Genomic DNA, 27,627 nt, shown 5'->3' with positions numbered 1-27,627 from the left:
TTTGACCCAGACAGTCAGGAAATCCGGCTTCCACTGCCACTGTTAGAAAAACTCAAACAGACCTTAAGGATAGAATGCCCCAACCCCCAATCAAGGAAAATGGAGGCCCTGAGGAGGGAAAAGACTTGCCCAGAGTCACACAATCATATAGCCAGAGCTGAGACCAAAATCCCAGCACCCACCCCCGCGCTGGGCCAAGAACAGGTCCCCTCTCCCACCAACCCTGCAGCCTCATTCCTCCTCAGAAAGCAGAAGCTCTTCCTGGTTCTCCTTCCTTTCTTTTTCCACTTGGATTACCCAGAGTTCAAAACCACTCAGTGTCCTCTGGCCACTTTTATGCCCTGATGGGGCTTTACAGACCCCTGAGAGTAGAAGTGTGATGAGGCAGGGCACAAAGGCAACTCCCCTCAGAGGGGGTGTCGAGCCAGACCAGAGGTGCCAAAGTCATGCCTGAAAGATCTCCACATCCTATTCCATTCCCTCATTGCTCAGCCCAGGAACAAGGCAATCCTGATGTGGTAGGATTGTATTTAACTCACACACACACACACAAACACACACACACACACACACGAAAATGAAAGGAACTAAAGGAACTTATTTCAAAATAAGAAGCTGTGTCTCCTTCCTGTTTTAGAGTAAAAGAAGTAGAGATAAGGATGCTTTGCTTGCCAGGAGAGGCAGTCACCCTAAAATCTCAAGGTCACAGTATCTCTGCCCTTTTCTTCCTCAGAACCCTATTCTCCCCCATCCCCTCTCCTCCCTCTTCTCCTACACACCCTCCCCAGCCCTCTTCCATCTTCTCCTCTCTCTCCTCTTCCTCCTCCTGCACTACCTTCTCTGGGTTACATTAATTACCATCTGCAAAAGGCCATGCACTTACCGTGTAACAAAATCAGAATTTCCTGAGGACATTCCTTTCTAAGGAAACATAACATCACAATAACAGCAACTGTTTCTTGAGGGCCCTGTGTGTGCTCTCTGTGCAGGGCACGTGATGACATCACCCCTGAGCCTCAAGACAACCCTGCCAAGTGAGTTATTATATCTCCATTTCGCAGATAAAAGACAGGCTCAGGGAAGCTAAGCGACTTCTCTCAAGGTAATAAAACTATTGAGTGCCAAGCAATAGGATTCAGACCTAAGTCTGTCCAAAGCCCACAGTCTACGCTTCGCAGCTTGTCTCAGGAGCACATTCTTTACGTTAACAGAATGCCAGGGCGTGAGCCCTGCTGCCTGTGCCGCTGGCTTCCCAGGGCCCCTCTGCCTCTATCCAGTGTCTGAGTTAGGATCTCTAGGGAAAGCAGCGGTCATAGATTACTCTTCAGGTTAGTTATGATTGGGACACCTAAGGGCCTGGTGCTTTGAAAGGCTAAGTGGGAACATGGGGATCCTGTTTGGCAAGTTACAGCCTTCCTTCCTTACTTATGGTTTATGCCTAGGAAAGCCCAAAGACCTTTCCCCTTCAGAACATCAAAAACAGTCTTTGGGGGTTCTCTCCATCTCCCCACCCCCAGGCTATTTTCAGGCTACAGAACTTCTAAGCTGGCTTTGAAGCTTTTTAGCCAGGAGCAGTCTTTCATCTGCAGAGAGCGGACCCAGTGGGAGCTTAGGCGGAGCTTACGCGGAGCTTAGGTGGGCTGATCAGTGAGTGGCTTTGCTGGGCTCTAGGTGCCTGAGCCACCAAGGGCACGTGGCCCATCTCCATGGAAATTAGTTGGCAGGAAAGGAGCCCAAGGTGACGGGCTGAGTCTGAGAGAGGCCTGCCAGCTACACACTCACCTGTCTAGACTGTGGGGACTGAACCTGACCCCACCACAAGGCAGAGCTGGGCTTGCATTCTTCCTTTCTGAGGAGAGTAAGAAGGTCCCACACACCCCCAGTGCATGTCAGCTTCTCAGTAGCACAGTAATAAAGACATTACTAATTACTATTTACAGAATGACTTTACATTCTTTATCTCTTTTGTCCTCAAATTAACCTGTGAAGTAGGTTTTATTACTGTCCCTGTTATGGACAGAGACGTGGGGGAAGGGGGGCGTGTCATATGTTCAAACTCTAACCACCACTACCTCAGAATGTGACTATATTTGGAAATAGCGCCTCTGAAAAGTTAAAATGAGGCAGTTACGGTGGGCCCTAATCCAATCTGATTGTTGTCCTTATAAGAAGAGGACATTTGGATACACAGAGACACCAAAGATTTGCGTGCACATGTGAAGAGGCAGCAAGGGGTGGCCATCTGCAAACCAGAGAGAAGCCTCAGAGTAAATCAACTCTGCTGCACCTTGACCTTGACTTTCCAGCCTCCAGAACTGAGAGAAAATTAATTTGTGTTGTTTAAGCCACCCAGCCTGTGGGATTTTGTTAAGGCAAGTTTAGCAAACTAATAGACTCAAAGTAAACAACCTGGTCTATATGGACACAGTGATTAAGCTGTTAGCCTCAAACTCAAGAACATGTGCAGAGTTTATCAGCTTTTCCCTTTACCTCTGTGACTTATCTATCAGAGGCCATTTATTAAATAGTGGCAAATTTCTTTTTGCATTTCTAATTAATCAGACTTATATCCCTGCCAGCAAGAGCTTCAGATCAGCATTAGCTACCTAGAGTCCCCCACTGAACTGATAGGATTCCAGCCCAAAGCACTGACACATAACATCTCAGTTCACCTGTGCTGCTGTAACCCAGGTAAAGGGACAGTGCCCACAGCTGCCCAAGGGTAAGGGATGGGCTTCCTCAACACTTTAGTGAGGTGGTTCAGAAACCCTCTGGTGCCATGAAATAGTCAGGGTTTCAGCACCCTCCATTGAAGTTTGCCTGATTTTCCTGGGCTGGCCTGTTGCAGCCCTTGGACCTAACCCCTGGAGTGCTAATAGAGGAAGAAATGGGGTGGCAGTAAGATTAAGGGTAGCAAGGGATCCTGTTAGGCTAAGGATCTCTCACACCTTCCCAGGTAATCACAACATGACACCCATACATCTTAAGTTTCCCTTGCATCTTCAGTGACTGAATTTTCATTAATGTGAACTAGCAGCCAAGATAAGAATGAACATAAACATTATGTATTAAGGGAGAGAGGCAAAAGCCAGACTGGGTCATCGTTATCTGTTATGTGGAGATTAAATGAATTAATTCATGGAAAGCCTATTACCCAGTTCAATCTAGACAAGTAGTTATTATTATTATTTTTAATCATTATCTTTTTCCCCTTTCAAGCCAAACCTGTCAAGGTCTTTGGCACTAAGGCATGTATCTTATTCAGTCTTCTCAACAAATATTTATTGAGAGCCTTCTATATGCCAAGGGCTGGGCTAGTTGCTAGAGGTACAAAGATAAACAGAACAAGAACACAGCCCTGCCTTCATCTTTCAGTGGAGTTGGGAGATTGATATGACCAGAAACAATTGTCATGAGTGAGATCTACCATCTGAGTTCAGGAAAAGGGAGAAGTACGGTGCCTGGGGTATCCCAGGAGAGTAAAGGAGAATTCTCCAGCCAGAGGGATACCTGTGCAGGGACAAGGCCGGATACCAAATGATCTTGCACGCTTGGCTAAGAAACTACGACATGTCCCTTGGACTTCCAGAGCCACCGAAGGGTCTGAGGAGGGGAGTGGACAGGTCAGACATGCCCCTTAAATATGAAAGCTCTGCCAGCCTTTACCTGTCAGGATTGAGCTCCAACTCCTCCACTCGACAGCAGACAGGTCTAAAAAAATAAAAGCAAAATGGGGCTATTGAGATCAAAGAAGTAGGCAAAGGAGCAGAATCAGGGAAGAGACTAAAGGAGAAAAAAAAACAGACTGAGCAGGATGCTCACTTAATCTAAAGCTCACCTGGATTCGTGGCATCTCTGTGGAGGTGTGAAACCTTCCATGAGGAACATAGAAGGTTTTTAAAACATGTTTTAGCCCAAATATTATGGTTTGGGAATTCTCGTATATGACTCTAAGAAGGTGGATAGACAACTTTGTTGACCAGAAACAAATGGCAGGTGTCAGGGTGAATGTGACAGAAAAAGAAAGTGAAACTAATACATATTTTAGTGCCCACTCTTTCCTATACACTCTGCCATTAAATCTCATAACCACACTTCGAGGTCAGTATTATTATTCCTAATTCCTAAATTTCAAGTGAAGAAGCTCTAGATCAAAGCAGTCAGGAAGTAACTTGTTGATATTCCTTTTCACTCCAACTCCTGAATATGTTTGGGGCAGTTTTATTGCCTAAGGCTCAAGTTCTCAAACTTGAGTGTGCCTGAGAATCTTCTGGAGGGCTTGTTAGGACACAGACTGCTGGGCCCAACCCCAGAGTTTCTGACTCAGTGGGCCTGGGATGGGGCCTGAGGGTTTGCTTTTCTAACAAGTTCCCAGGTGATGCTGCCGCTGCTGCTCCAAGACCACACTTTGAGAACTGTTGGCCTAGGGGGATGATTCACCCAGTAACCTAGCCCAGCGCTTCCCAAGCTGTGCTGCATTTTGGAATCTTTAAAAACAAATAGTGATAACTAGCTCCCAGGCCCACACATTCTGATTTCATTGGTATAGGAGCAACCTGGACATCATTATTTGTAAAAACTCCCCAGATACAGTAAGTCCTCACTTAACATCATTGATAGAGTCTGTGATTTTAAGTGAAATGATGTATAATGAAACCAATTTTACCATAGGCAAATTGATATAAACAAGAACTAAGTTCCTGTGGCATCTCATTGATGTTAGAATGAAACAATGTTGAACAAAATGGTGTTATTTAAGGACCTGCTGTAATTTTAACATACGGCAAAATTTAGGAACCTTGCCTCACTTGTCCTTGATTCTTATCCACGTCACCATCCTCTACTTCAGCTACCCACCACTGGGGCCACAGGTGAAACTCGTCATGTACTAACACTGCCCACAGCACTTCTTTTCAACCTTTTTTCTCCCACTGTCTAGGACACCTGCTCCTAGAACTCATCAGGTCTCACACTTGCCTTCTCCCTATTCATCCAGCCCTCCATCTCCTTCCCTATTTAAACTAGAAGCTGTGGTACACTAGTTATTGCAGCCATCTCTTGCACACAGCCGATATACCAGCCCCTTGTTCTTTCTCTGGCCATATCTACCTAGGAAAGTTTGAGGAGGACTCATTCAATCGAACTGCAGGCATGGAAATCCAGGAAGATTTCTTGAAGTTGATGACATTTGAGCTGAATTTTGATGGACAGCTAAAAGTGGAAGAGGGCATTTCAAGCAGGGGTACAGCATATGTAGTGACAAAGGAGGGAAACAATAGGATTTACCGGGGGAACTACATGTATGTCTGGAGCAGGAACCTAGCCCTATAGTGTCCAGAAATAAAACTGCACAAGCAGCCTCTTGCTGGATGGAGATGGGCCATGGGCGTCAAGCCAGGGAATTTACATGGAGTTTACATCATCTTTACAAGAATGAAGAGCGGTTGACAGGTTTTCTTTTAATTACTTTTAAATTATAGCATTAATATATGCTTATAGAAAATATGAAACACCTAGAAAAGTATAAAGTATAAAATAACAACCACCTTTAATCTAATTACCCCAAACTCATCACTGTTAAGATTTTAGGACAATTTGTCCTTTTCTACTATACATATTCTTACATAGTTGAGAGCATGCTGTATAAGTAAGCTTATATCCCTCCTTCACACTTAACATTATAACATATACACATTTAATGTTTTTAAAATTTTGTAAATATTTTAATAGCAACATAAATTGTATCATATGGACACCAATATAATTTAAGGATTTTCATACAGATGGAAATGGGAGAGAAGATTTCATTACAGGCATACTTCTTAAAAATTGTCAGGTTCCAGACAACCAGAATAAAGCAAGTATTACAAGAAAGCAGTCATAATCTTTTTGCTGGTGGAGGGTCTTGGCTTCAATTTGTAAAAAAAGGCAATAAAGTGAAGCACAATAAAACCAGGAATGCCTGAATTATAAATGATGCCACCGTGTTCATATTTGTATGAACTTAGATTCTGTCAATGATTTTTTTTGTGATCAATATCAAGAAAGAAATTAATGAATCAGCAGTATGAAAGTTTCTTTCCAAATAGTTTTCTGCCAGCTGCCACTCTCATCACAGGTGTGAAAGGACGCACATTTCATCTTCTTTTCCCAGCACTTGGTGTTATGATTGGTGCTACTGAAGGATTTTGGGGATGGGGACGACATGAGCAGATCTGCATGTATAAAACTGCACACGGGAGGCTGAATCAAGTGGTCCAGATCGGAAAAGCTATTGTTGTCCTTGCTGTTCTTCCTTTGTTGCCACATTCTCCTTTTTCCATTTCCCCGTTCATCTTTTTTCTTTCTTGGAGAGTGTATATTAAGTGTCCACTGCACGCAAAGCACTACACAAGGCTTTGCTACCGAGGACAGTGCTGAAAGGCCAGCTCTCTGGTTGCAGCAAGCTCGTGCCCAGCCCAGGCACCCTCTTTCTATAGTCCTGTCAAAAAAAAAATCTCTGGACAGTAATTCTCTTTAGGTAGAAGTATTTTATATTTTCCAATGAAATTGCCAAGTGGGTTTATTGCTAAATGGATTTCTTTCTGCATCCTGTGGCTATCCAGCACTACACATGATTATCCTTATCCCTGGAATGTCCTTCTTCCTTCTCCTTCACCCAGCAAACTACCTTGGCATTCATCCTTCAAGACCTCTCTCAAACGTCAGTGACACCTTTCTTCCATACCTTGCCCAGTCAGAATCAGTTACTCAGGCCTCCTTATTTGTATAGTTCAATTACTGCATTTCTACACCTAACACTTTTTCTCCCTTGGCCAAGAATCCTTCAAGAACAGAATATTTTGTATCCCCAGTTCTTAACAGAGTGTCTGGCACTTAGATGCTACTCAGTAACTGTTGGACGAATAAGTGAGTGAATAAATTAATTCCTGTTTTACTAAGGTATGTGGATATTCCATCTTAAATACTAATGAGTTGAAGAGTAATAAGACAATATGGAGATGATATAAGTTGCCAAAACCACACTCTGAATCATTGGTACCTAAGGTAAAACAGACACCTGGTGTACCATATGTCCTGATCCCGGAGTCTAAAAGTTCTGAACATTAATTGTATTGTGTGCCTGGACCTTGACTTGCATTCTGTTCTTTTTCATTTTAACTCCAGATTTAATTTGTGTATAAGTATCGCTGTGCTAGAAAAAGTAAAGGGAATCAATGCCAGACTTTCCCAAAGTGTATTCTAGAGAAAACTACCGTGGACTTTTTGTAGGTAACACACAAAAGAAGAGTCTCATGGTCCAATATGTTTGGGAAACAAAGTTAAATAGATTTCTTTACCTCATAACTTTCTGGTAGGCATCTAGGAAGTTAAAAGAAAGATCACTTAGACAATGGTAGAGAAACAGAAGAGCAGTCGAGTCTTCCTTCAGCAGTAGACAGGAGTCATCCTACCCTCTTTATGCCAGGGAAGAGTCAGAATACAAATACAAATTCAAAGGCAAAATAGTAAAAAGTGTACCAAGATCTTAGCCCCTTCCCCTACGTTTATCTCCTCAGTCCCACATTTGTGCAAGCCTCTGCCCCCCACACACCCACCATGCTGATGAGATCAGCCTTCATTACTTCTCTTCTAGAGCCAGGAAGCAAGGTAATGTGTGGGAAGTGATAGCTGCAAGGTAATGTGTGGGAAGTGATAACAACTTTAGAGTTAAAGCCATTCAACGGGAAAATTTGTTAAAAGACCAAGACATTGTAAAAGCTGAAACACTTGAGTGGATTAAGTCCTCTGCTTCTTAGAACATCTTGTTACCAGGGAATGTTTCAAGGAGGAAAAACATCGAACTATGGCAGCTCTCTCAGATGCCAAAACGGGTACAAAGAGCAACATTTTATAAGACATCTGTCTCTATGCCACTAGAGAAACTTATACAAAGTTCTGCTTCTCTTTTCTCCTCCTTTCTTCTACCCCAATATAAATCCCCCACCATCCTCACCCCTAGACACTCTATATTTCTCTTCCTTTTCCCTCTTTTTCAGTCTCCCCTCCCCTCCCCCTCCCTCTCTCATCTCATAACCCATGCTGATTTCACAGCAAGCTATGAAATGACACAGTGAGCTAAGATTAGCCAATGGTTATTCAACGCTCTTTGGTAAGAAGGGAACTAATTAAGTGACTAGAGGTTTAAACATGTGTTGTTTATTGAATCTAAGCTCCTTAAGAGAGCCTGGAAAGATCTCCTAAACAAACATTATCCTTTCATGGCTTCTTGTTCCAAGTCCAAGTGAGATGGAGACCTCAAGGAAACAGTATCTTTTCATGGGTGTCACAGAAAAACTAATGCAATTTGTGTGTCTTTTGGCAGTTGCTACTCATTAGTGATCACCAGTCAAACTGTAGCAATGTTGACACATTTATGGTCAGCCCAATGGTTGTTTCACTATCTTCATTTGAAATACATCTATCAAGAGAATGCTTTTTAAACAATAGTCATCTAAACAAAAAAGTAAAGACAAACCCAAATATCTCCTTGCCAACCTTAACAAACACTATTACAATATACCAAGAGATACCTTAGAAGAGAGAAGCCTCCTGTTAAATAAACAAAAGCATTAATACAGACACAATTTTCTAGTTTATGAACATTAATAAGATGTTAGTGATTAGCTACAACCTATGAGAAAAGTACCTTTGCCTTAGTGGGCAAAGGAATGGAAGCTTTTATAGAATCTGCCTTTTTATTTTGCTTTTAAATAAATAAAAGTTGTGTTATAAAAGTGAGTCTTGGGCCCAACATCAAACCTTGATCATGCCATTGCTTTCACAAGAAATTGGGCAGGTACAATCTAAGCCTCAGGAACTGAAGAAAAGGACCTCTTCCAGGTACTGAATCAGAAGTCATTGTGAGAGGCCATCAATCAGTTGTGACACTGAGCCTGAGACTCATATTTCCTGTTCTTCTTTTTCTCCTGTGGACCCAGAATAATCTGGTGTAGGTGAAATATTCTTTTCCTTGGCTCAGATTATCCTCCTAGTGTCCCGAAAGAGGTCACTGATTTCCCGAAGGATGTCCAAGGAGGTTGGCTCACCACTAGCTTACCACAAGCCGAAACTGAGGTTAATTAACTGTCAGTCATTGTCAATAGGGCCAAGTTGTTATTTAGATATTCAAAGAAGAGAAACTTGATCCAGCCATGGATAATGCCCTTCATCAACATTCCTTCCTATATTAATCCCAATGCAATGCATCTTTAGCTTGAAAATAACTTCAGAAATAGATGGTTAACAATTTATGTTACTCTGCATTTCAAGAAGCTTCTCGATATGCCAACCTACTCACTGGATGCATATTAATGTTCTGAATCAACACCTTTTTTCACTAGAACTGGGTTTCTGTTCATGAAAAGGTACGTTTAGTGACCTTTGAAGAAATTCCTTATTCAGAGTGAGTATAAAAATGCTGTTTGGTGGGAAATGAAGGGATATTGATAGTTCTGGGTTGGACTTCTAGGGACCAGACCTTCTGGCCCAAACCAGCCTTAGGAACAGAGAGATGTGTATGCACTGCTCTTAATTGTCTCACTCTGCAGACCTCAGTGACCAGCTTCTTGAAGTGGTGGGGCTAGAGGGAGCCATGGAAATGGGGCAGATCTACACTGGCTTGAAGAGTGCGGGCAGGAGGCTGGCCCAGTGCTCCTCGGTCACCATCAGGTATGCTTCCTCATTACCCAGCAGCCTCCAAATCTCCAATGACTTCTCTTCATATTTTTACGGACATCTTTGGATTTCAGTGCAGAGAGAGTGGAGGACAGAAGCTTGATAACGTTTATAAAGAATGTCTTTGGAGACCATTTCCCAAACTAAATGTAATGCAACCATCCAGGACATCAATTAGAGGATCTACCACAACCAGTTTGTTGTCCTCTTGGAATGAATTGGTGAAATTCTGTAAACAGAAGTGTGAGATTATTCGGTCCAGAGAATCAGAGGTCCAACTCCTTGCCTTTTTAATCTTTACAGATTAAAGTGTTAGATGTATGCCAGAGGGCACACTCTGACAAAAACCAAGTTTTCTGCTCTGTTCTGCTCATTCTTGGCTAGTGGCCTTAGAAATACTATTTCCTAGATGCCTTTACAGAAGTAAACCATCAACATTAGCAAACTTGTCATAACCGACTAAGAGGATGATGATATGGACCACATAAGTCAGCCACTGCAGACCTCTGGAAGAGAAGGAGTCTAAAGGGGGGATCCTCTGATTTTGGTTGCTTCTATTTAATCAATCCAACTAATCAGATTTTTCTCCACCTGATTATTTCAGAAGTCTTTATTCCTTTCCTCTTTCCATGCAATTTCTACAGATCAAATCTATTAGGGTGCCTTAAGGATCTCCTGGAGGGGACTACAGCACACAGCTTTCCCCAAGTTATTTGATCACAAAACCTTTTATCCCAGAACCTCTTGGGCGAGTGTCCTCAGAGCACGTTTAAGGAAACTCTGCTCTTGACACTCCCCTGCGTCCCTCAGGAAGGTCCCCAGAACTTGTTCCCTGGTGTCTCTTAGCTAAAAGTCTATTCCACTAACCTGTTTTCTTCATAAATGTTCTCTGTGCCTTTTCTGTCTTTTCTATTATTCCCCCTAAGTTTTCTCCTCTTTCACTCTTGACTGTTGTGCCGGGGCCCCAGTTTTCCAGATTAATCTCTGTACTTCCTTCCCTGTCCATTCTCTATGACTTCAATATTGAATAAGTCCAGTTAGCACATCTAAGCCATTCCTTGATCCCAGAGGAATCAAAAAGCCATGTAAAAGAGGGAGGACTTTTTATTCTTGTTCGGTAGACCTGTTTCCAAATAGAAATAGAGATGGTGAGCCAGAAACCCCATCCTCCTGGGCATTTTCCAGATACTCTCCTCAGTTTCCCAAACAGAAATTCACTTTCTCCTCTTATTATTTCTTTTATTATTAGGTTTATTTTTATTATTATTAAATATCCTTAGGGTGAGTCAGAGAATCATCTACATTAAAACACAGCTTGCCTCCCTCATTTTATAACTTCAAAAACAGGGCAGATGCCAGGTGAGGGTTTTCTAGCCAGTAGGTAGCAATTGTTCTCTGCTCTCCCAAGACCAGAGCCCTCTGAAAGGACCTTCCTTTTCTCCCAAAAGTGAGGTAGTATGAATTCACAACTTTTACAGAAGGAAGTCGCTAGACCTTGTTTCTCTCCTTTTAACAATCCGTGTGACAGACAAACCTTGTCCCAAGCAAGAAAGCAACCAATGCTTTTTCCTCTACTCTCCTCCTACCGCTGGAGACAATTTTCCCAGTGACCACATTTCCCAGCTAAGTCAGGTCCACAGTCTGTGCAGCCACAGAGTGGAGTACCGCTCAAGAGATAAAAGAGGGTATGGTTAGGATCAGGGACAAAACAAGACACACTCACACCTGAGCTGTACTTTGTACAGGTTGGAGACATTACCTCATTGACATGATGCAACCTCTCACTCAACATAGAAACTTGGCCTTTTCCCATTTCATAACCTTTCCCATTTCATTGTGGAGTTTTTGGCACTATCCGTAGGCCCTCCGGCTAATTGTTTGACTGGGGGTCTGCTCAACAGTGATTCTGCCATACTTGTTGGCGACTGTTTCCCAGACTTCTGTGAATTTCACTGCTCAACTAGGGCAGTGTTTTCCAAAGGAGGATCTGAGAACTAAGGCAACAGAATTGCCTATAGTACTTACTAAAATTCAGATCCCTAAACCTGGACCCAGTTGTAATCCTTGACATGAGTTCAGGGGAGTCTTAGATAACCACTCTTACATGGGCAGATAAGGTCTTCCCATTTCTGTTTTCCTGGGGGCACAGCCCTAATTCTCTGAGTTCAAGAAGCTCACTTTATTCTCTCAATTCTCGGGGTTCCAGGACGAACAAGCTGCTGCCAATGCAAGTGGATGGAGAGCCCTGGATGCAGCCACCCTGCATGGTGAGTTTTGCCAATCTGAGCTAAGAGTAAGAAGCTTAATCTTTGGCCCCTTTTGGGTACTGACCGAATATGAAATCGCTGAATCTCAGAGGTGCAGGGGCTTCGAGAGATCATCTAGTGCAGCCTCCCTTCTATTTTATTCATCCATCTATTCATTTACCTGCCATGCTTTTATTGAATACCTGGAATGTGCTAGGCATTGTGAGGCACCAGTTCTAAAATTAAATGAAACATAGACCCATCTTCGAAGAGCTCACAATTCTTCTGAGACTTCATTACAATATCTTTGAGAACCTCAGCTTGAGTCATTCTAATGGCAGAGAACTTACCACCCCAAAAGGAACACTGTTCTGCTATGAACAAGTCTAATTGTTAGAAAGTGCTTTTTTATGTGAAAACCAAATCGGCACTTACCCTAGAACTTCCAGCCAGTCCTTGTAAGCACTGGAGCAACTGGAGGAGAATTCCCACAATGTACAGACACACTTCACCATGGGTGCACACAGCCGTGAGGTACCTGAAAACTCCACTGAAAGGGTAAACACATGAGTTATCAGTTTTGTCTATGTTCTTCACCCAGCACCTAACACTGTGCCTGGTTTTCTAATAGTTGCACAATAATATTTGTTGAACAGTGAATGAGGGACTGAACAAATGATCAAAAACTAAAAAGGATATCCTCATTTCCTGACTCACCGTACCTATGTTAGCTCTCCACTTAGCACTACTATGGGAGCCATGCAGCCTCCCTTCTTAGTTCCTTCTCTGTTAGAAACCCAGCTAGAAACTCCGTGGTGAAGAAAAACCACTGTCCTGGTGTTCAGGGCCAAGGGTGTTCACAAATATCCTCTATACTGTCGTGAGTGTACAAATCTCAAAAGACAAAAGTAATGTTTCTAAGCTTCCTCACTCTAATAGAGTATTCAGATAACAACTCAAAAACTTGCTATTTTGAGCCCTTCTGAACATCAAATGGCCTACTAGAGAAAAGTTTTTCATGAGATTTCTCTTGTGTCTGAATTGTAGGTGTATTTCTGTAACTCTCTGTTCCATATAATTTCTACAAATTATAGAACTGGTCCCTAGAGACAGAGACTCTAGAGATGGCATCTTCAATAGAGGTTGTCAAAAGTAGATATTTTTCTGCAAAATCTTAACCTCAATCTTCTATTTCTATGAAGACTAAGAAAAAGAAAACACATTATAGAAAAAAACCACTAATAGCTTGCTACCTTGTTAGAATTAGGAAGGTTGGAGGAAATTTCTACTACTTATAATTTTGATGGAGCTGAATTGAGAAAAATCTTTCCAAGCTCCTCCTGTCTTCTCCCCACCCCCCGCCAAAAAAAAAAAAAAACAAAAAAAACAAAAAAACAAAAACAAAACCTGGAAGAAGCGAAACCTTCTCCCACCTGGTTCAATGAAAACTGAAAACTGGATTGCCATTCCCCTAAATCTAAGCACTGGTTTTTTGAAAAGGCCAAATAGTCCTCTTATCCCCACCCCTACCACTCTCCATGCCACTCTTCAGAGATTACAACTCATTATGAAAAAATTTGTGACCCAATGATTTTATGGGAGGCAGTCCATGGAAATCCATGTGTAAAAGTATATTAGTCTGCTCAGGCTGCCATAATAAAATACCACAGACTGGGTGTCTTAAATAACAGAAGTTTATTTTCTCACAGTTCTTGAGGCTGGAAGTTCAAGACCAAGGTGCTGGCAGGGTTGCTTTCTTACGAGGCCTTTCTTCTTATTTTGCAGATAGCCACCTTCCCATTGTGTTTTCTCATGGCCTTTTCTCTGTGCATGTGCATTCCTGGTGTCTTCCTCTTCTTATAAGGACACCGGTTCTGTTGGATTAGAGTCCCACCCTTATGACCTCATTTAACCTTAATTACCTCCTTAAAGACCCTAGCTCCAAAACAGTCACATTGGTAGTTAGGACTTCAACGTATGATTTTAGGGGTGCGGGAGGATACACAATTCAGTCCATAACAGAAGGTAACAGGAAGTTATTCTTAAACTTGAAAGAATCAAAACAAAAGTAACCTTATTGAAACATTTTCCTGAAGGCACACACCAACTAAGCAGTGGTTCACAATTAAAGGATTAATGATGAGACATCACAGCACAAAAAACTTTTGGTAAAAATTGAAACCAGTTAAATTAAAATGAAGTTTTTAAAAACTGTTAAATACAGTTATACAAATAAACACAAATGGCAAAATCATTCTCTGAAAGATGTATAATGTAAACATTAGTAACCTGGACCCCAGCCCTAAAGTTCTATTAACCAAGGCTAAAAGCATTTAGGAGACATTGAAGGAATAGTAAAAATATGCTTAACTTTCATTGTCTCTCTCTTTTGATAATTTAAAAATATGAATCAGAAGAATTTTAATACCTAGATAATCACTCAGTGAAACTAAAAACAAGACACACATTTCAAATGTGGGAGAATAAAATTTATGAATCCCATCAATGTAGCAAAAACAGAAAGTAAATAATAAGCAAACGTTTAACAATTTTTAAAGTACAATGAAAGAAGTTAAGACTAAATAGATCAATAACGACAAAAAACATATGTTAAAGTCTCCTACTAAAGAACGGTATTCTCATATTGAGTTAAAAATTTAAATCCAATGATATATTTCTTAGAAGAGATACACCCAAAACAAAAGACACATGTATCTATTTGTCTTATCCTTTATCAAACATAAAGAAATTAAAAGTAAGAAATAATATTGTTAATTTCATTAATTATAGCCAAACTAACTTTCCAACATGCCAAAAACATAAAGTGAAATAAAGAAGGTCACATCTTATTTTATAGAAAATATACTCAATTATGAGATGTAATGGTCAAAAGTTTAGGTATCTAATAACAGAATCAAAACATATAGTGTGAAAAACATTATCAATATATATCCTGATAAAAAATATATAAGAAAAAGTTGACAGAAAGAAAGGTATTGAGAGGCCTTAAAATACTTGTTTCTGCCTTTGAGTTCAATTAGAAAAAAAGAAAAAATGACATAAAACTTGGATGAAATAACTTGATAACCTATAAACAAATTAAATATCTCATTTTTTCAAAAATCCATACAGTATTTACTAAAATAGATTATAAACAAGTTTACAAAGAAAAAAGTCTGTATAAAATTCAGAAGCAGAAATTATAAAGATTATTTTATTTGACCACAGAATAATAAAACTAGAAATTAATAATAGAAGAATAAGTGAATAAATCATCAAAATCCAATTACTCAGAGATGTTTAAATTCTCTAAAGAACAGTAGATTCAAGAGGGGATCAAAACCACCATTGTTGACTATTTAAAAAATAATAAAAATTATAAGGCTTTCATTCAAAACTTATAGAAGATAGCTCAAACTGTATTTGGAAGTATATTCAAAATCTCATATATAGCCATCACTTAAAAAGGAAAAAAAAAATAATGACTAATTCCAAAATTAGAAGAAGATAAAACAAACTTAGGAGAATCAGAAGGAAGAAAATAATAAAGATAAAGTAGAAACTAAATAATTAAGAAACAGAAAAATCTAGAACTAGTTCTTTAAATATGTCAAATGTTTAAAAACTTATTTTAAAAAGAAAAACAATGATCAAAGATATTAAAATATAAAAATATATAATAAATGTAATAAAATATAAATGTGGTAATGGTTTTATTAATAATTATAAGTTATCATATAATCTGAGGTATACAAAAATAGGTGAAGAAGACTTAAGATATAATCAATATAAAAAAAAGATTCAAATTTAGAAATATCCCATGTTTCTAAACTGGGATATCAAACGAAATCCTAATGCAATTTTTTTAACTTAACAAAACAATTGAATAGCTAAGACATTTTATGAAAGAAATATGAGAGTCTCCCACAAGATAATAAAAAAGTTATAAAGCCACAATAGTTGGAATAATATTGTACCGATGAATCCACAGTTCAGAGAAGAGCCCTAAGAAACCCTAGTACAAATAAAAACTAATGAAGGGAAAAAAGAAAGACCAGAAGCTAATTTGAAAGGAATGAACTGTTTAACATATATTATTCAAGAAATTGCCTGTTTGGAAAAATGTCATTATATACCAACTTCTCACCTCAGACTATACTCCAAAAACAAACAAAAACACTGCAATTTCATTAAAAACTTAAATGTTACTAGCTGAGGGGAAAAATAGGTGACTGTAATTACACTGCGAGCAAGGACTTTCTAAGAAAAAAGTGACATATTTGACTATTATCAAATTTAAGACTCTACAAGTTGAGAATCAATATAGATATTTAAAAGACCAAGGACAAGATGTTTGCAATAGCTTTCTCAAAGAGCAGGTTAATTCCCATAATGTATAATGAGCTTTTAGAAACAAACAGGAAAAAATACTAACAATGCAATTGTAAACAGATAACTCACAGAAAAATGCCACGGGCTAAGAAACTTAAATAATACTTAAAAGGGGGAAAAGAATTTCAAATTAAAATACTAAGAAAACCCTGCCATGTTTCACATACCAAATTAGCACAATTTGTTTTTCTTTTAAAGATAATATGTATTGCTGTCAAAGGTGGAAGGAGGCCAGCACACTCAAACAGAGAGGGAAGAATATAAACGGGTACAGCTCTTCTGGGAAGCGTTTGGAGCCATGTATCCAGAAGATCCTTACAAATATTAATATATATTGATCCAGTTCATTTACTTTGACCCTTAAAATTGTTCATATGCTTTTCGGTATTTATTCTAAGTAAAATACATGTTACCAGAAATACAGGAACTGATTATAAGAATCTCAATTTCTATGTTATTCATAATAGCAAAAAAAAAAAAAAAAATGAAAATTACCTGAACACCCAACATTTAGGGGAAAGGTTAGATAAACTATGTGTGATTCATCAAATGGAATAATTTTCAGCTACTGAAAATCGTATTTAATGAATTTTTAATGACATCAGAAATGCTTGCGAAATGTTAAATAAAAACAGCAGATTAAGAAGCTGATTTGGGTTTTATTAAAAACATATAAGCATAGAAACAAACTGGAAAAAATATATTAAAAAGTTAAGGGCAGTTATCTCTAGGTAATTTTTTAAATTTCTCCATGTTTTCTAAATTCTCAAAAATGAGCATATATTTATTTATACATAAGATATATGTATATAAAAATATATTATTTAAAAACTTGCCTTGTGCTTGCAGCACTATAAGATGACCTCTCAGGCTTTACCATCACAGTTAGGCGGCATCATTTGAGCCTTAAAATTAAGAATCTTCTCCCAGAGTTGGATAATAGTAGGATCTCAAGGTTAAAAGGAATTCTACTTCTTTAGTCCAGTGATTCCCAAACTTGAGTATACATTTGAATAACCTGGAGAGCTTTTAAAACACAAATTGCTGGGTTTCTTATTCAGCAGGTCCAGATGCCTGAAAATTCGCATTTCTGATGAGTTCCCAGGAGTTGCTGATGCTGCTGGACCACATTTTGAGAACCAATAATCTAGTCAAACTTCAGATTTATCAAGAAATCCCAGACTTCTCCACCCCTAGCAAAACCCAATTGTCCAGTTATATTTGAAAGTTATATTTGGCAGGAAACATTCTTGTAAAGCAGGGCATCCTAACATCTAAAAGAACTCAGAAATAGCTAAGACCTGAAAGACTGCACAAACCCCTGTCCTCCCCAAGGCTCACTTTAAGCAGGACTATTTCCTTGACTTTTTAAAAGATCACAAAGACTAGTTGAGAACTTGCAGGTTTGTGCCTTTCTATTTATCTCCAGCTAAAATTAGGGCAGACTTGGATTCTTCCCAAATGATTGGAGAAGGGCTCACACTTATGGTTACTGGCCATTTTGCTGGACATGATTCAAATTATTTGCCCTGAGAGGGTAATGTTCAGGAGGAAGTCCCTAAGTTTATTGTTTATCTTGAAGTGATAAAAAAAAATGTGTTAATTTGAAGAAAATGGCCCCCAAAACAGTCACCCCCCCAGCACTACTGAAATTTTAAAATTTACTCCAGTTTAAAGGAAGAATTATATGCCTCAGTAGTTTTGTGAATTTTGAGCTATCACACAAGAGTCTACTGCATCACTTCTCTCTACCACAGAGCAGAGAATGAAGAACATGGGGCTGCTGTCCCTAGTGCTTGTCAGATGTTGTAAATGTTATGTAAGGTTTTTAAGAAAATCATGGAGACTTGAGTTAATTGCCTGACCTGACCAATTATCAGAGAAGCTAGGTTCTAACTACAGAAATGTGGGATGCTCTTTCCATCAGGAGTTGAAAAAGGCAGCTTTAGCCACATTGAGCTATCTTCTAAAATGATAACTTTCCTATTTAACTCTAGTCGCCCCTCCTCATTTGGAGGTATAAGGGTAAGAGACTGACATCTCTTTGACTCCAAAAGAGATTATGATCTCATACTTCTTGCCTTCGGTGTTTGTACATACAAACACCACTCTCAGTTATCTATAGTGCTAGAATCAACAAAACACATCAAAATCTCAAGTTACCTAGGATCTCCAAACTCCTATCCCATCAAGACCTTTGTCAAAACTGCTGAAAAAACAAATGAGAGGGATTCAAGTTTCACTTCCTCCTCTTTGCCCTGGAGGTGCTAACAAGCAAACAAATAACAGCTAGAGAGAGAAAAAGGAGAAGCAAGGGTCCTCTATTGTCTAAAAAAATGGGCTCCATCAGCGGGAAATGTAGGCAGAGCACCAGCTGCCACTCACTGCCCCAAACATAGCCATGCCCACTGCCAGGACATTTTCTCTCTCTTCTTGGTGCGCTAATCAAACAATACTTCTACAGCATGTGCTCTGAACAGAGACTGAGCTGGCTCAGGAAATACACCAAAGTAAATAAGGTGAAGTTCTTCCCCTCAGAGGGCTTATGTGCTCAGGCAGTGAGAGAAGGCTTACCACAAGGAAATGTACCACAAATTGCTGTCATCAGAGAGTGCTAAATTACATGCCACAGAGAAGTGCTATCAGAGTCCTCAGTCTATGCCTCGCTTCCATAAATTCTGGAATAAACATAATGCCCATAATAAGGCACATAACACCAAGTAGTGCTTGTAGTCTTGGTTCGCTCCTCCAGTGACTATCACCAGACAGAAAGGTCGACTCCCATTCTAGATCTCCAGGCTGGTGGGAACCCACAGAAGAGTCAGTTTCAACTTCTATCACTAAGGAATTCTCTACAACCTCTTTCGGTCCCACCTTTTTCTTTCTATACCCTGGGGCCTTATAAATTTACACCTGGCTTGCAGTAATACCCTTTTGGCCAGACTCTCTCCCTCTCCAGTTCACCCTGACAACAGAAGTTGAATAATGTCCCTCGAACTCTTTCTTCATCATGTTATTCTCCAGCTTAAAAAGTTATCATAGTTCCCTATTACCTCACATTAAACCCCTTAAATCCCTATACCAACTGCCCCATCTATATCCTTAACCTCATTTCTCATCTTTTGTCCCCTACTCAACGAGTTCACATGTGGTCCCTCTACCCAGTGCCTTCCTTTTCTGTTTTCAGCAACGCATTTCCTTCCCTTCTTTTCAAATCTTAAAATTCTTCCTTAATTGTGTTCAGACTCTTCTCATTCCCTACTTAACTTCTTTTTGACACCACTTGGTTCATGCTACGTTAATTTAAATTTGTTGCTGGGTCTCTCCAAGAGTTCTTTTGTCGTTCTCTGTGGTCACACCATCATTTCCAATAACGTGGTAAAAACCATAAGAATGGGCTCACCGATTCTTTTTCTTTTGGCATATATCTTTCTCCTCCTCCAATGTAAGACAACAATTACTAAACGGTTACATTCTATTTCTCTCTTTGTGAGAAAAATAGGACAAATGTTATTATCCTCATATCACAGTTCCACCAGCCCTGGTTTAGAAGGTTAAGGGATTTGTTCAAAAGCTCAAGGCAAAGTGGGTAGGAGTTCTGAGACCCAAACCCAGGACTTTGGATCCTAAGTGCTTTTTGTCCCACATCATTTCCCTATTCTGAACACATGTCATACTTGATAAATGTAGTTGATGAACTGGTAATGCAAATTATTAACATGGCAGTGTCACCAGGCCACATTCAAATAGGGATTAAGCATTTTCAGGCCATGCCGTGAGGCTAAGGTTGAGAAGAAAGGCAAAAATGAGAATTCACCATTGTCTTTCACTTGGATTTAACTTAAAGTTTACAAGAGTAAATAGTCATAAACTCTAAAATTAAAAAAAAAAAAAAGCTTTTAAAAGAAAGTCGGGTCTTTCCTGGAAAACAAAAAAAAGAGGAAAGACATAAGAGAGTCACTTGGAAACTCTCCAGATGATGTTGCTTGGGTCAGAGGTCAGACGGAAGGTCAACTTTGAGTTACTGGTTGACATCTCAGCACTGCCCAAGCAGAAATGGCTAGGAGCAGTGGAGGCTGGGAATCTGAAGAACTGGGCTCTGGGAATCTGAAGAACTGGGCTCTGCCTCTTTCTGTGTGACCTTAGACCTTTATCCTGCAAAGGGGTTGAGTGAAATGGCCTCTGAGGTCTTCTCCGGCCGTGACATTCTGAGAGTCTATGAATAGCAAGGACACAAGACAGGTGCGAGTTGATCGCCACGTGGGAAGCTCGCACCTGTCTCTCCCCAGTGTTTCCGCCCCTCACTTCCAGCAGTGCCAAACTCCAGGCCCAGTCAGGGTCCAGTTGCCAATTCTGAAGTTGTTCAAGGACAGTTGTCCTTTTTCATGAGGCTCCTTCCAGCCCAAAGCTGGCCTTCCTGCTCTCTGCGACTCACTTACCCATAGGCTACTGGGATTCGCATGCCACTAATTCTTTTCTGCCTCTTTGCTTTTAGATTAAAATTATTCACAAGAACCAAGCGCCCATGATGATGGGGCCTCCCCAGAAGAGCAGCTTCTTTTCACTGAGGAGAAAGAGTCGTTCTAAAGACTAAGCAATGTGTCAAATGCCAGTTAAACCAAGAGAGAAAACAAGAAACTGCCACACACACACACACACACACACACACACACACACACACACACACAATACACAAACTCTCTCTTCTCTAACTGGTGGAAATAAAGCCACCCTTTGGGAGGAAACCTTCACCCTGCCATACATTCTGTTTCAACAGCGAACACACCCCAACAGAGCCAGTGCCGACAGAACATTTTGAATGGACATAAGGCCCACCAGGATATGGTTGGCTCATGCAGCAACCTCCACATTCCCAGAAGTCCTTGAGCAGGACTTTCTGAGACTGGAGGAGAAATCTTTCTTTCTTCCCACCAGCCTGCAAGTTTCCTCATAGACACTCGCAAGGAGCAGCCTACAAGTTTCTTGCCGACGGTGTGATTGAATGTGGCCAAGGGAAAGAGCTCTCGTCTCAGAGAATGTACACAAAGGTTCCTCTGTAAAGAGACCAATGTCCTCCGACTCTCAGAGCATAACCCTTGGCAGGGCTCAGCAAGTGCACGATGATTTCTTGGTTGTCCTTCGATCGACAACTTCTCCCTGAACCTGCTGAGGAGGCAGAAAGGCTGTGGAAAGCTGTGTTTCCATTCTTGGTTCTCTGTGCTGTTAGTGGGCACTTGTTATTTTCCCAAAGCCTTCTTCTGGTGGCTGTGTGTTTATTTAGAGACTGCTCCAAGAGCCCCCAGAGCTGCCTGCACAGCACACCTTAGATGTGGTATTTATTTTCTTAGTTCTGTGAACACCTGGGAGGGAAAGCAGAGAAACTAGGATTTATTTTTCAAATGGGTGTCATAATATTGTGTAAAAAGGGAAGAAAAAAACACCCCCAGCTTCTTTCTTTTTCAAGCCAAAGTGTTTCCTGTTTGAGTTCCAAGCCCTGGTGGCAGACTGCTCCTGAAGGCAGAGAAGACGGGAGGGGAAGGCCATTTGCTGAAGAGACCAAGAGACAAACCATCAGGGGGTTCCCTCCTGCATCTTTGCACCTATCACTCCCAGAGTATGACGTGAAGGCCCTTCAGATGGTCTTACGTGCGTGTACATATGTGTAGAATATATATTTATAAATATAAATATTTATTTACTAATAGATTTTTCCTGACTGAAAAAAATATATATGTAGTATAGCAACAGAAAGTGAAAGAAAAAGAAGGTTCTTACCCCCCATCCCACCATTTCATTGTCAAGACTCATTGCCCCATGGTGACTTTGAAATTTAAGGGAAATGAAAGTAGCTTCTTATCATAGAAAGACTGAGAATTCCTATTCTGGATCCTCAAAACAACCTTGAAAGATACACTGGGCAGGATTTATTCTTACATTTGTCGGATAAGGAAACTGAGTCTTAGAAAAGTTAAGAGACTTGTCCATGGTCTCTTAGCTAATGTAGTTTGGGAGTAGGTGCCACTTAAGAAGATATTGAATAGAAAAAATAATCCACACATCTTGGAAAAAGGGTCATTTCTGGTCACTGAGAAATAACTCCATTTGGCTCCAGGTTGCCAGGGAAGAATGAATATGCAGCACATGTGTGGATGGGACGAGCCCACACGAGAGAGTGAGGCCTCATGATGCTTCCCAGAGACCCTCTCTGTCCTGAACTGGTGAGAAGTCAGTCTAGGGTTGAAGGCACTAGACAAACCAGCAAATTAAGCTCTCCACATATCACTTCATCATGGTCATCATAGTCTCTCAGTCTGGAAACACCCCTGCCTGCAGAAATGACCTCAGTGGAGAATCACAGGAGGACTGAGGCACCTTCTGCAAGGTACTGCCAACCAGTACACAGAGAGGTCTCGGCAGAGCCCAGTGGGCTTCATTCAGTTAGTGCAGACATTACCCTCCTTTTATAAGGGCAAGTATCTGTGGAGCTCTCTTGACAGAGAGAAACATTTCCCTCAATGCATTTACTCCCTCAGGCCTCCATCCCCTCTGAGATTTCTCACGTGGAAACCTGGGCCCACTTGTCATCACTCCACTGAGCCTCCTTGAATTTCCTCGCACTGGATCAGGAGCTTCGCACAAGGAATGGAAAAATGAGATTGTGTGTTGACCCTAACTCTGAAGGAGTTGGTCATCCAGGACAGACATCTAGGGCTATCGTGCTCAAGCTAACAATGCAGAACCTTTGGCAAGGGGAAAACCAGGCAACCCGAAGAATATCCTGAATGATGGGATCCTTGGTGATGGGACCAACAAGCTCCAGAATGACAACAGGTACTATCTTGGAAGCCACTTTATTCTGAGACGAACACAGGTTCAGGTTGGGGGTCACTGATTCTATGACTTTTACAGAAGTTTTTGCATATGTTTCAGCCCCTATCCCCCAAGATTGAGGCTGTTGAGACATGGCACTATTAATAGGTGAAACTGATTCTCAGAGATTCACAAGTGAGAGACTGGCCCCCTGCCCACTCTACTTACTCTAGTGCATAGGACTTGTACTGTTGCTTGAGAGACATGTCTCAAGTCTTCCACAGAACACAGAGTATGACAGACTTCAGTGAAATTGAACTTCCAGTTCAGCAACCTCAGTAAGCCTAGTGTCGATTAATCTGAACTTGGGATTCATCCGTCAATTACTGTGATAGTAGTTTCCTACTGTAGAGTACCATATCAGAGCGGTCCACGCAGCACCCTCTGAGGTTGGCAGAGAAGGTATTATTATCATCCCAATCTTGATAATAAGGAAAACAAGGCTTACGGAGGTGTAGTATCATCTCAAAATCACACAGGCAGTCAGGGGAGAATCCAGTTCTTATTCCTCATCTGATTCTGATTGTGGTCATGCCACAGACATGTTCTCATCTGCCCCCATGTTTCTACCCCACTAGCAATAAAAAGAATAAAACAAGAAATCTTCAACATATCATGTTGTCCCTGGACTAATGGGCTAGGAGTTGTGCCTCATTGTGGCTTTGTCTTTGTGGGTTTCCTCCAGTGAGTTGAGAATGGAGATAAACTTAGTAGGTTAATTATATTTCAGGTCAGAGACCAGCTCCTCTCAAGAGAGTTCTTTCCACAGATGGAAAAGATATGTTAAAATTGCCAAATAAATTAGGAAATACTTGGCAGAACCTGGAAGAGCCTCCAGACTGGTGTTACATAACATGCATATACATTATACATATGCACATTATATAAGGTGACATAGTACTTAATGTGCTGTATATATTATGTAAATTACATATTTGTGAGTAATCATGATAAATATAGAGACCTACTAATCACTTTTTTACACATACTCAGTGACAGATTAGGAAGTTACTTTGCCAGAGAGTCTTAAAACTTACTCTCTCCTGCTGCTTTGGTTCCAACTCCTGCCAAAAATAATTGCATCAACTTTTCCCATCTCTAGCCCCCTCTCCTGCTGGCCAAAACCCTCAGTTACCTCCTGTCCCAGCTAGGCTGTACCTTCTGTGGAACACTACCACAATTGGGATCCATAAAAATAGAATCATGGGGATGGGAAGGATCTAGACTCCCAGATTCCCTATGTTTCAGGCCTATACCTCAAGACTCCAGAGCAGGTGGGTGCCTAATGTTAATGTTAAAGGCAGGGAGGAGGAGACGAGGGATGGGAGGGAGGAAGAGTCTACCAACCCTCTGAGGAAGGAAACGTCACAGTGTTCCTCGGCCACCAGTCCCAGGATCCAACAAAAATCAATCAGGAGGTTATTTCAAACAGCATATCTGAAACCATAATTTTCTAAAATGTGTTTCATAAAATACTAGTATCCATGAAATGCTCCATGAAAAAAAGAATTCTGTGGTCAAGTATAAGATCTCCTTCTAGGAGATGTATAGAGAGGCTTAACTCAGAACTCACAGTAAAGAACCATGGAAACCTCTGTCTTTCAACATCTGTAGATCAGACACACTACCTTAAGTCCACCATTTCTTCTTTTTGTTCTCAGCAGAGATGGGAACATGCAAGTAACCATCCTCTGCAATAGTATTCCAAAAAGTACTTTTCTATGCCAAGGAGTCTCTGTTCTTAAGACACTCTTTCTTGTTTCTTCTATGTGATTGTTTAACTGTTTTTATTGTCCCCATATTCCCATTGTTCGATGTGTCTTCAAGCAAGAATGAAAGATCTGGACTCAGTGTTCCCTGAGCAGGGAAGAGATTGGGGGAAAGTAAGAAGAAACATGATGGCTGCCAGGGGTCAGACTTATCTGCGTAGCTCCAGAGAACAGAACCAGGTCTAAAGAGCAAAATTGTAGTCTATTTTTATTTAGTTTAATGACTGCTTTTAGAGCTGGTCCAATATGGAAAGGGCTGCCTGGTGGGGAAATAAATAGCCAACTGCTCTTATAGGAAAAGCTTTGACATGGTTGGGTAGGAAACAGGCAGTGACTGATGTACCTTCTCCAAAATGCTGCTGAACTGTTTTTGTAGGCATCAGTGTTAAATCAATAGGTCTGTTACTTCCTCTTGAACGGCATACTTCAGTGTTACTTGTCTTCTGAAGAATAAAAAGTGACTCCCAGAGAGATTTCTGGATCAGTGGGTACTGACCACTTCTACATGGCAGGAATGACCAGACTCATTGGCACCCTCAAGGGCAGCCAGTGGTGGTGATCTCTCCTTGGTAGCTCTGAGAGTTAAAGGAATGAGTTACAGTATTAAACCCCAAGGTAATTTTGCATTTCTGTTGGGGACCATAATAACAGTTTGGAATTCTTCTCATGGTCACAAATACCAGAGCTGCGTCCAATTTGCAATAACAATGAAAAAATTATCTCACATCTCAAATATCAATCCAGTTTTAGATAAATCAAAGGCATGGGATTGTATAGAATTTCACACGGGGCTATTGTTTTTAGCTTACCTTGATGTTCCACCATATTGGAGTGCATCGTTCAACTTTCTACTACGGAGAGAAAATAAAAAAGGGAGAAAGGAAAGGGAATTCCCATTTATTGCTTACTGGGTGCAAGGAACTGTGTCAAGATCTTTTCATGTGCTATTCCATTTAATCCTCAGAGTAGTCTATGATATTGCATTGTACTTATTTCACAGATAAATGAATTAGTGCATAGAAAGTTGAAGTACCTTGTCCATGGTCAGACAGCAATGGTAGAGCTAGGATTTGAACAGGTCTGTCTCACATCAAAATTGATGCTTTTTCTACGATTTTTTAATGTCAACATTCTTATGTAACTATTTACAACTCTGCTATCATCCTGGGTGAGATTAAGCAGCACTGAAAAATTGACCCCTATCTGGTCAATCTCTGTATACCCATCTAATTATGTTCCTACTGAAGAACTTCCAGTGCTTGCTCACATTTAAACTCAACAGCCTCCATGGACAGCTGGAACCTAAAACCACACTCTTGCAATCAAATTGGCAGCCATCCCTTAATTATCAGTGTTTCAAATTCTAGCTGAATGGGACTCATTTCCGAAGCCTACCTAATAGATTTTCTATTCAACTCTGTAAGTGAGAGAGCAGCAAGCAGCCTTCTCTGACTTAAATGCCATGGTCAACAGTGACTGGCCTGCTCGAGGAAGGAGGGCTAGGGATGAGGAAGGGAGCCTCCAGCAAGAAGGCTTTGCATGTGATCCTCATTAGTGATAGGCGTGGGCTGGGCCATCTGTGTTCCACAGAAGAACAGAATGGCAGGCTGCCTTTCAGATGCCAAGAGATGCTATCTAATGGGAAGATCCAGAGAGCTCAAAAAGCAGAGAGGAATTTTTCTTCATGGGCATCTCTGTGAGAAACCAGAGAATACAGAAAACTAAGGGTTTTTTGAAATTAGCTGCTTAACTTTTGGGGCATTCCACCCTTGCTACCAATTCATTCTTTATGTCCCAAGTGCAGGATGGCAAGCAGAGCCCTGCAACCTCACCTGCTAACTCAACAACCTTAGATGGAGCCCATGGTGAACTTATGTTATCTTGAGATCTGTGGATGCAATGGCAGGTGAATAATAGCAAGGCATCAGAGTTTGCAATCAAGTCTCCAAGTCTCCAGCGGCCAGGAAACACTGCAAATGGAAAAGACCACTTAATTGGCTGCTCAATGCAGATTCCAGAGAAATAATCAGAAAACGTGGAGGACTACTCTAAATGGGTCCAATTAGGAAAATGCAGTTTGGAAGCAAAGAAGATAACATCTTAACCCAGTATCAAGCATGTAGTGGATAATGAGTAAATATTTGTTAAGTGAATGAATAGCTAAAGTGGGTATCTGTCCTTCTACCCTAGAACGGACAGGGAAAGTGGGGGTGGGGGTAGTGTAGATGAAAGCTTTTTCACTAACAACTCAGGAACTTGAAACCACAGGATGTAGAAGGAGCTCATGGGGGCCTTTAACTACCCAGACATCTGTTGAGTGATGGATACAGCTAAATATGGATCATCAAAGGGCTTTCTAGGTCACATGGAGGGCAGATTCGTGATTCAGAAAATATGAAATTCAACTTGGACAGAAAGACAGAAATATTTGCATTCTACTTCTTAGAGATCAGGTCAGAATTGACAAAGAATAAAAAGGCAGCACAGAAGAGGAGTTACAACACAGTAAAATATCAGCATAATAAGATACAGATTCATGAGATGAAAAGAGATAGAGAACTGAATTTTTTTTTAGCAGATTTATTTGAGCAAGGGAGATGAGCATGAACACTACAGTCCAAAAATGGAAGAAA

General features: G+C 40.6%; 1 protein-coding gene across 8 annotated transcripts in view; it reads left to right on the top strand.

Annotated features, from left to right (window-relative positions):
* DGKG (diacylglycerol kinase gamma) overlaps nt 1-27,627 on the top strand; it is a 189,093-nt gene that overhangs the window by 154,673 nt on the left and 6,793 nt on the right. For 6 of the 8 annotated variants that reach the window (XM_039850497.1, XM_039850498.1, XM_039850500.1 and 3 more), the window contains 3 exons: nt 9,591-9,711; nt 11,924-11,984; nt 20,851-23,836. In XM_039850497.1, the coding sequence (XP_039706431.1) occupies nt 9,591-9,711; nt 11,924-11,984; nt 20,851-20,949 (281 nt within the window). In that variant the 3' untranslated portion in view covers nt 20,950-23,836. Of the gene's footprint in view, nt 1-9,590; nt 9,712-11,923; nt 11,985-20,850; nt 23,837-27,627 lie in introns of those variants that run through there. The other 2 variants (XR_005650210.1, XM_039850501.1) reach the window with 2 other exon arrangements.

The sequence above is a fragment of the Pteropus medius genome, unplaced genomic scaffold (genome assembly GCF_902729225.1).
Source record: "Pteropus medius unplaced genomic scaffold, Ma_sr-lr_union100, whole genome shotgun sequence".
Classification (NCBI taxonomy): domain Eukaryota; kingdom Metazoa; phylum Chordata; class Mammalia; order Chiroptera; family Pteropodidae; genus Pteropus; species Pteropus medius.
This window is presented reverse-complemented; position numbering and strand designations above follow the sequence as displayed.